The sequence below is a fragment of the Montipora foliosa genome, chromosome 3 (genome assembly GCF_036669935.1).
Source record: "Montipora foliosa isolate CH-2021 chromosome 3, ASM3666993v2, whole genome shotgun sequence".
Lineage (NCBI taxonomy): Eukaryota > Metazoa > Cnidaria > Anthozoa > Scleractinia > Acroporidae > Montipora > Montipora foliosa.
In genome coordinates, this window is record NC_090871.1 from 12,932,296 (window position 1) to 12,942,295 (window position 10,000).

Here is a 10,000-nt window from a genome sequence, read left to right on the forward strand (position 1 = left end):
CACACTCCCAGTGAGAATTTCACCCAAATTTAATTCGGAGAATTTTTACTAAAGAAGGCTGTTGGAAAAGCATTACCACTTTTACAATAAAATGATTTCCTCGACATTGCCATCGTCTTACAGGCTTTTTTACTCAGACAAATCAGAAGTAAAAACCCTCCCTGGAAGGGTACAATATGAAAGTTTTATTATTTCAAATCTGGACAGCCTCTCTCTTCGCATAGGATGTATTATGGAACCAACCGAGTATATGATTACCCCGATTCATAAAAGTAACGAAGAAAGCTATTTATTTTCGACTTTTGCAACAGAGTATTGTATTTTTATTTTTGATGATTTTTGGTGGCACAGATACTGTTTACCTGAGGCGAACTTTTTATTAATGCAAAACATAAACAAAGTCAAAACGGTATCCTAAGGGCCTGTTTACATATAGGGAGGGTGCCCCAGCTAACTCAAGTTACCCGGTTAACCGAGCTACTCTGGGAGGGCTAACTTTTCATGCGTTTCGTTAGAAAACGCATTCAAGCGTTTACATGCTAGATAGGGTAGCCCGCCTACCAAGGCCACCCCGGCTACTTGCCCGGGCCAACCGGCTAGGCAGGTTAGCTTTTTGCCATGTAAACGGTTCGTACCGCGGCCGGGCAATCCCTGCCAGCCGAGGTGAGATAAACCTCGAAAACATGCTTCAGGTGATCACACTGACTCAGCGGAGTGCAAAACAGCAGTCCTATAACTTACCGCCAAAAAGTTTCTTTTGTTGGCTTTTTTGTTTGTTGTGCTTAGCGGCCTCTCAAAACATAGCCCATGCAGGCCACTGACTATCCCGGTTAGGTGAGTTGCACGTAAAGGCTAGCCCGGTAGCCCGATTAGCCGGAGCACTCTCCCTCCATGTAAACAGGCCCTATTAAAGCTATCTGGACTTTTGTCGGAGTATATGTTGTGATTTAATTTTGTTCTTGGTTTGAATTTTTTAAACCGGTTCATTTCTTTTCAAACCAGTTAAAATTTTTTTTGGGGGTGTAGTTAAAAAAATGGGGGCTCTATTTTTTAGGGAGTCTGGAAAAAAAAACTAGAGATCTTTTCTTCCCTTCTACTCACCTACCCTCCCTGATCCTCTCCAGCAGTTGTCATACACCTCCTGAGATGCTAACTGGTTTAAATAAGTGTGTAAACCTAATTGAGAGCTCAACCCTAACTACTAAAATGCGGGCAGTGTCCCTAACCTCACATGAAAGCTAACCATTCAAAACAAGACGCCTACAAGGGCGTATCCGTGGAATGCGCAAACAGTTAACACAAATTGTCCAGTTACAGTGAACTTCAAGTACAGGTAGACTTCGGAAAATGGCGAAAGATTACTAGAAAGATACATCTGTAATATAACTTAAAGTTTTTTGTTGTAAAAACTCATTACTAATGTTACTAAATTTGCAAATGCAAACAATGAAGCCCTATTAGCAGGTTATCAGGATACGGGATCTTTTATTTATTTATTTTTTGGAAGGAGACTTAATTCAAATCCTACAGTTTTACTTGCTTCGTTAACTCCTTTCATCCAAAAATTACAGGATCAGCCTTAAATCATCCGAAAAACTTATTACAAATCACAGTTCAACAACTTATCATCCTGGGCCAGTTGTTCAGAAACTGGGTTTTAAAACGAGTTTTATCCTCTACTCCCAAATGCTGTTCAAGGCTGATATTCAGAAAAACTTTACATTAGAAGAAGTCAATCTTGAAAAACAAAAATAAGCAAAGGAAACTGTAACCAAAAAGTTGAAAACATGAAACAAAAGTTTACGCTAATCCTGGATTAAGGTAATTGGCTTTCGAACAACCGGGCCCTGTAAACGACGTTTGGTTCTGTAATCCTGGTTTAGTTCCTTGCAAACTGTATAAATTTGCCGTGGCGAAGACAACATCCGTGCTCTATTTCTCTCAATGCTCAAAAATTCCGTAATTGCGTGTTGTATAGTCCAGTCCAAAGTTCTAATTTTACAATTCCATAATCTTGATTTCAGTAACTTGATACCAAACGTTCCACAATAACTTGAAATCTCGTTAAGAAAAATCCTTAAATCCAGTAGTCCAGTCCGGATTGAGATCGCCAAAACTGTCTCTATCATCGATTCAAAATTCAACAAAAGCTACAAGTAGTAAATAGTTATCAGAAACTACAACAGTTCGTCCAGATTCTACACTCGAGCTGAACAAAAAACCCAAAAAACCCTTGTCATCGTTTTCCAGAGAACAGACAAACAGCCGAAACTGTTCTGTGCCTGCCCCTTACGGCACTGAAAAAGTACCGTACGTTGTACAATAGTACTTGACCGTAGTCCTTGGCCAAGAAACTAATCTTAGCCAAAAGCCGGAGAAGCGATCAGGATACGGGATAATTAGGTAAAAAAATTGTGGGGATACGGGATTTTTAGTCTGGAGGTGGGGGGGGGGGGGGTAGAATTGAGGAGATACGGGATATTTCTTAAAGTAAGAACGCATTGCGTGTGGTAGTGCAGTAACTTGACAGTGTTTTTTTCGATAACTGTCAACTGAGCGGCGTTTTGTTTTTTCCAGGAGATTCAAATCCTTGCACAATATGTAGCTCTAATAGTACACGACATTGTTTGGTATCGTAAATCATTACGGTGCCATGGTAGACATCTTTGCTATATACCCTCTAAAAAGACATGTGGTTCAGTAAAATACTAAGCCCAGAACGATTGAAGAAAATAACAGGAAATCGAGAAACATTTGGCTTCAAAGCCGATATGTTGATCATTTACAACTTCTTTTTCACCACAAGCTTAAGCGTGTACTCTGAAATTTTTTTCCTTTTCCAGCGGGGTTAGTATCTGGATGGGGGACGTTAAAATATGCGACTTTTGCTGTCAGGAACATACGCCCAAAAATTCTATTTTAACGCTAAAAAATGCGAACAAAGCAAGGTACAGATTTTGCTAGCCTGCTTTATGCAAAACAAATATTGACGAAAAAGTAAATAAATATTAATATGTAGTTTTTAAGGAGAGCAGAAGGAACTTTTAGGAAGTGTCGATCGAGAATAAAACAATTTGCCATCAGCGAAAAACATTTCGGGAGATTTTTGTTACGTTCCATCAGAGTTCAATTTTTCTATCGTACTTTTGGTCATACAAGTAAAATCGCAAAATCGGAAGTGACATCGATTTTAGCGGCCGCCTGTGATCAAGTTATACCTTGCGTGTTTACTGACAACTCACGAAACAAAGGATACATCTGTGACAAAATGACAGCATAACACCTGGTTTTTGTTAGTGCGTTTTTTTTTCTTTCAAGTGTTATAAAGTTCGACAAGATCTATGTGCGAATTTAACATAAAGATCACAATCGTTGATGCTAGTCCAAGTGTCAGCTGAAGTTAAGCTCCTCCGAATGAGGTTAGTACTTGGATGGGAGACGGCTGCGAAGTCCCCGTGACGGCGATAGCTAATTCGTTTTTTTTAAACTTGATTTCATTTTTTATCTTGTTTGGCCGTTCAAAGCTATTTTCTTATTTTCTTTCTACGTCACAACGGCGAACAAACTGGTTCCCAAGAAATATTGGAGTACGTATTCGTTCTATGCAAAATGCTTCTAATGAAGTATTCGTTGTATGCAAAATAATAATGTTCACAGTGGAACACACAAGTACGAAGCAAGATCTAGAAATAACGTAGAAAATTCTCCTTACCTTTAAAGCTTGCCTTTCTCAAAGAAAAAGCATCTATCCACTTTATCGAATAGTTTAATACTGAAACAATCATGGCGGGCGCAAAGTTTCTATTATAAATCTTTGCTTTCACCAAATTGACGGAAGTGTGTCACGGTGGCCGAGTGGTCTAACGCGCTAGCAGAGAGATGGCTTGGGAGGTATAGGAGTTCTCCTCGGGGCAGGGAAGTTCGGAAGTACCGTAGGGAATATAAATCAGTCCACCCGATCGGAGATTAATTCAATATCCGTGGGGTATGCACATTTGTGACTACCAACAAAAAAAAGAGTCCAGCCCGGTTTTAAGACGTGGATGCCTTCGGCATTCCACGTATTAAGTGCCTAACCCTCACCACTAAGCTAAGAATTTAACCCCAAACACTAAAAATTATTGTTCACATGCAATACATAATAATATCATTATTTTATTTGATAGCATCAGCGACAACAATCTATCATAATAATATTCAAATGATTTCTCTCTAGTTTATTTTATACATACTCATATTAAAGTAATTACAGAAGGATATCTAAATATGTTAAAATGGGCAATGTTCTAAAAAAATCAAACTGGTTTGAAAAAAAGAATGAACTTTTCAAACCAAAAACAAAATTAAACCATAAATACTTAATAAGTGGTCCCGAGGGAAAGAGTTAATTTTGTTTCCCGGGAATCTCAATGTTTCCCCGAGGCGCAGCCTAGGGAAACATTGATGAGATTCGAAGACATCATAGATTTTTCAATGTTGCCCGCTCAGCGACGTTTGGTGGGAAACAGTTTTATTGGTAGATGTCATGTGACCTCGAAAAATGAGAGCGCGCGCTGTTGGGGGAAAAATTCAGCTACATAATAACAACATATATTTCGATTATTTCAATTCCCCCCCCCCCCCCCCCCCCCTCCTCCCCATCCCCCTAAAATATTCCTACATCCACCACTGCTACGGGTGGAGCACTTGGCAAAGCTAAGTTCTGGTTTACAACACTCTCGTACGATGGAGGAGGCAATTCGGCTCTGTTTGGCTGATAACTCTGTCCAAGCTGTGGTGATGCGTTACGGTATTGAGTTGGCGAAGGTTGTGCCGAACCTATTGGATGCAAACACTGTCCCTTGGGTTGCTGTGCTGAGTTTCTCGGGTCAGACCCTGTTACAGGATCGGCTGGTAAGTCTCCAAGCTCGGAAGAGCAAGTTCGCATACAACATAAATATTTTAACAACATTTGGCGAATTAGTCCATTGATATCTTCGTCGTCACCGATCTTCTTCTTCACATGACGATAGAGAATGCAAACGATTGGTAACAATATACCAAAGCTTATGGCTAGTGGACCGATAATTCGACAAATCTTTAGTTTTCGCTGAAACTGAAAATTCTTCTCCTTGCAAATTTCACATCCTCTAAGTAACCAGAAAGACGCCGGAGCCACATTTCCAACCACGGTCAGCGCCAAACCAATCGACAATAACACGACGGTTGCAAAAATTAGGGCATTTTTCCTGACTGAAATTTTACAATTTGGAACATTAATACCCTGCTGTCGGTTTACAACGCGTTGTTGGTAAATCATTATTGGTCTGAAAAAAAGGCCGAAAGCAATAAGGATGAGCGGGGGACCAGCGGTTAATAAAACAATCTTTTGACGCTGCTCCTGGAACCAGCTGAGCCAATCTTCCTCTGACCAGTAACTATGGGTAACATTCAAATCCCTGTATTTACTGGGTTGCGCTTCTAGTGGCCATTGACTGCCAAGACCTATAAGAGCAACACCGCCACCAGTCAGACCAAAGAGCAGAAAAAAAGCGAGCCCGAAACCCATACACTCGACTTCATATTGTTCCATTATTTGGAGAGCAACAATGCTCGTGCTTCCACTACAATTGCGCGTTGCAAACTACCGCGATCAAAACCAAGAAGTTCTTTATGAGTCACATATACGTGATTTGTGCGCAGGCAGCTAATGGCCATGTACGTCAATGTATGGCGCAATTTGCATAAGACATAAGTTGATGACGAAGCTGGATGTAATTGTAGTCAAGTGCGTGGAAATTGGAAATGGGAAAACAAATGTGTAGTTTTATCCGCAGAAGTAACAAATAATGAAAAAAAAAGCCTCGAAAAAAACTAAAGTTAAGGCAATAAAACATCAAAGGATGCCTAAGGGTGCGTTCGATTGACTGTATTCCGGAATAGGAATACATGGAATGTAAGTTTGAAATCCTTCGTTTTCAGGGAGATTATCATTTATATCAAAACTGTCAAACATCTGCTAAAATGCTATTTTAAACATATTTTTATTATCGTTGTGGCTTCGAAACGCGCCAAACATACCGTTTTAATCATCACTCCACGTATTCTTATTCCGGAATAGCGTCAATCGAACGCGCCCTAAGATTAAGTCAAATATCAAGAGCACCCAACGATAATCTTCGGTGAAATGTCTTTGGGACTGAGTTAAACTGTTTTAAGAATTTCGGTTCTACGATCATAGTAGGACGCGTCGTTTGTTTCAAAATTATTTATTTTCGTATCTTGTAACAACACAAGTACTATATTTAGCCTTGGTATAAGTTTTTCAAGACGTAATTGTTATTGCCTACGTATATCCTGACTTCGATGTCAATTTTTCACCTCGATGAACCATTTTGTACCTCGATATCAATGCACAACCGCGATGAAACATTTTAGATCTCAATAATGAATTAAATGCCGTGATAAAACATGTTTCATCACGGTAATGAATTTATATCGAGGTTTAGAATGTTTTATCAAATTGGTATTGAGGTACAACTGAATGTTTCATCACGGTGGAAAATTGATATCGAGGTACAGAATGTATAAGCGCGTTTGTGAATTGATATTGAGGTACAAAATGTTTCAGCAGCCGTCACCGCCAAAAATACAAGCCTAGTTAATGGCTAAGAATAAACCGGAATGGTTTAATTGTCCTTTGTAGAACGGTTTATCAGAATTTGAAAAGATGTATTTAAAACACAAATGGACAAGTCACAGAAGTCACCCTTTGTGAAATGAAATAAATAAACATTAAATGGTTTAGACAATTCAGAAACTGTGTAGATACCCTTGGTGAATTGATTCAGTGAAAACACGAGTGGTTAAGTGTTTAATGAAATGGATCAGTCACCTTATGCAATCATCGCAGTTAACACAGAATTGGTCACAGCCAAAGACCACCGGTGTAATTATCCTTGTCAAAATGACAAAGTCAAGCCTTGAATGGATCAGCATACTTTGACATGATATGCAGTGAAACGGCAAACGGTCCAGCTTACCGTTCAGTGATGTGACAAACGGTTCAGAGTAGTTTGAAATGGCTTATTTTCCATTCCTTCTCTGTCAGTTCTTAATTGTGGATGATTTGCGGTGAGAAAATGCAAGAGCTTTGAGTCCTTGCGTTGAATATTAATTAAGATATGAGCAAGATTACGAAATGCTTTTTTCTTCTTCTTATTGCCTCACGTTAATTTTCAAGGTAGGCGACGAATGTCGACTGACATGTTATGTACCCTGGAGTCGGAAAAATGATTCCTCTGGCCGATCCAGAGTCACAACATAAGGAAACACACGGCACGTGAATTGAGAGAATCCGTGGCCGAGGAGAAGCTTTGGACTAAAAATAATGCTCAATTAGATCCTTACGATACTTGTTGGTAATGGATAGGACTTTCTTTCTAGTATAGGATCGAATAAAACCAGAAAAGGATAGTCTGTAAAATGGAATTTAGATATATCATGTTTGGCTGTGAGGTTCCTTTAAGCTGTAACATAACAACCAACTGGGAAACATATGAGCCTTTATTTCTCCTTTTGCGTGACGTGTCACGTTCTTTGTATCTCGCGGTTTTCAATTTCTCGTACCCGCTGCTGCGATTATTAAACGGGAAACGGGTCGTGCTTTTCAGAACTTGAGGGTCATTGAGTTGTTTCTAAAGCCGTAAACCATGGTGTTGTGTCTGTGGACAAGTTCACGGAAATATTTGTTATTTGGTTAAAAACGTGTTGTTTGACGGGAGCACGTTCCTGGCGAGAGCGTGTTTACCAGTAGAATAGTGCTTGTTTCTACATCTTTTGTGGTTATGTTGATTTTTGTTTACTTACATACACGTATGTATTCAAGAATTTTCTTCTCTGTCATTGCATGTTTTATTGAATACAAAAGCGGGCTGTTATTCGTCTTGTTTTGATGGTGCCCGGGGGTAGGGAATTTGAATTTTTGTAGCTTCTATAAAAATGTCAAATTTCCCTGGGTCATTCCGCTTCCCCCAAACCCTCTCCCTGGGGCTTAGCATTGATGGGTGCATTTCTTTTGCCTCCTCAGTGCATCACTGTAAACTGGAAAAAAACAACAACAACAACTCATCGGGCAGCCCTTGATCAAATTTTTGCGGTATATTGTCAAAAATAAAGTTACTCTTTGGTCCGCTATTTATATCCACCACTATTCAACGACACTGAGGTGAATAATTGTTAATTATAATCGGTATCGTCCGCGCACAGAAGTACCTCAGTGATCCGGCAGAATTTGCATATATATATATATATATATAATTTCATGGATGTTAAACAGGGTACCATGAGTAATCAACCTCTAACTTGATTCTTCGCAACCAGAGTTCACGTATTGATATCTTTCATCCAAATGGCTGTTGAACCATTTGAGCTTAAAACCAGTTACACCGTTGTTCCCCATTTTGTGTAAAAGGGTGTTATGATCTATGATGTCAAACGCCTTCCTTAAATCAAGAAAGGCACTTACAACCTTTTCGCCGCGATCGATGGCTAATTTCCACGAGTCAACAGCTTTAATCAGCAGAATCAGGGCCACAGTTGTCGATGAGTTCCGTGCATAAGCATACTGATGTTGACCAATAAGGTCTGCTTCTCGCGCATATTGCATGAGATCCAAGTTTGCAAAGAATTCGTGAACCTTAGAGACATTTGGGAGAATGGATATAGGCCTGTAGTTGTCACGCTCCGGTAAGGGAACCTCCCATGACAGTGACCTTCCATGACAGTGGAAGATGTCTATTCTGATAAGACGCAGTGAGTAAGTGTGCTATGTTCCTGCTTATACAAGGCCTAGGGGCTGCAATCCTCAAAATCTTAGCAGGAAGTTTGTCTGCACCTGCGACCTTTGTTACGTCCATTGTTCGTAGAGCCTTAAAACATCCTCGTCACTCACGAGTTGAAACGTAAATGCAGCGTCGGTGTCAGGTACACCTGAAGCCAAGTTGACGGTGAGGAATTCGCGGTAGTATTAGCCTGGCGACCAGATAGCAGAGAAGAGGCTATAGTAGTAAAGTACTCATTCAATGAATTAGCTATGTCTTGTTTGTCCTTAACCTCCTTCTATTGATCACCAGTTTTTCAATTTCACCGATCGGAAATTATTCTTACCCGGAATGACCTTACGGAGCGCACATGTATTCCAAAAAAAATTAGGCCTAGCACGAGTTTCCTTCAACTTGGTGTAAATATGTATCTTCCTTGCTTTTCTGTTCATGCCGGTCACAAGATTTCGTAATTGCCTATATTCGGTCCAGTCTTCGGATAAACCATATAGTTTAGCTCGCTTGTGAACCCGATCACGTGATGTCATTACTCGCAGTACATATGACTCTTTGTGTGCATGATTCCTTAACAATGGTGGTTACAATTTCACTTTTCATTTTGTCAGTCTGTGGAGAATGAAATTGTGCAAATTAAACAGTCTATTTTGAGGAATTTGAAGGGCCCCAATTAATGAGATAAAACTGGTGATCTCCAAGTGTTCTATCTAAAAAGGCATATCCAACTCCACGCAGGTCTAGTGATGAGTAGATAGTAGTGACAGGCAATTTTTACATTGAGGGTTATAAGTTCATCCGGGTCCATCTACGCTCGTTGTAATAGACCTTTTTACCGATACGGCGGCCATTTTGATTTCTATTGTTTCCAATAGCTATTATGGGATGCCCAGGGGGCAAATACACATTAATTTGCCCCCTGAGCATCCCATAATGTCTTTCGAAAAAATAGAAATCAAAATGGCCGCCGCATCGGTAAAAAGGTCTATTAAAAAATGTGTTTATCTGCTAAAACGTTAACAGAACTTAAGCTACGTAGCTCTAACCCCTGAATTAAATAACCTTAGCAGTTGGCTGAAAGCTAACAAGCTCAGTCTAAATGTTGCTAAAACTGAGCTAATGATTATTGGATCAAGACAAAGGCTATCTGCCCAATGTGACGATGTAGTAATTAGAATTGATGA

At 39.8% G+C, this 10,000-nt stretch overlaps 2 protein-coding genes across 2 annotated transcripts in view; one reads left to right on the forward strand and one right to left on the reverse strand.

Annotated features, from left to right (window-relative positions):
• Positions 1-856, forward strand: part of LOC137996801 (transient receptor potential cation channel subfamily A member 1-like) — a 15,157-nt gene extending 14,301 nt beyond the window's left edge. The window contains exon 10 of the mRNA XM_068842386.1: positions 1-856. This exon is cut by the window's left edge and continues 1,393 nt beyond it. The gene's annotated coding sequence lies outside the window, so the exon portion shown is untranslated.
• A 3,283-nt stretch (positions 857-4,139) lies between these two features.
• LOC137996810 (uncharacterized) lies at positions 4,140-5,640 on the reverse strand. Its single transcript, XM_068842397.1, has one exon. It carries the CDS (start codon positions 5,570-5,572, stop codon positions 4,646-4,648), a length of 927 nt encoding a protein of 308 aa, XP_068698498.1. The 5' UTR covers positions 5,573-5,640; the 3' UTR covers positions 4,140-4,645.
• Between the last annotated feature and the right edge of the window lie 4,360 nt (positions 5,641-10,000).

Coding starts and splice junctions, on each gene's coding strand:
- LOC137996810 (XM_068842397.1), bottom strand. CDS start 5,572: ATGGAACAATATGAAGTCGAGTGTATGGGTTTCGGGCTCGCTTTTTTT.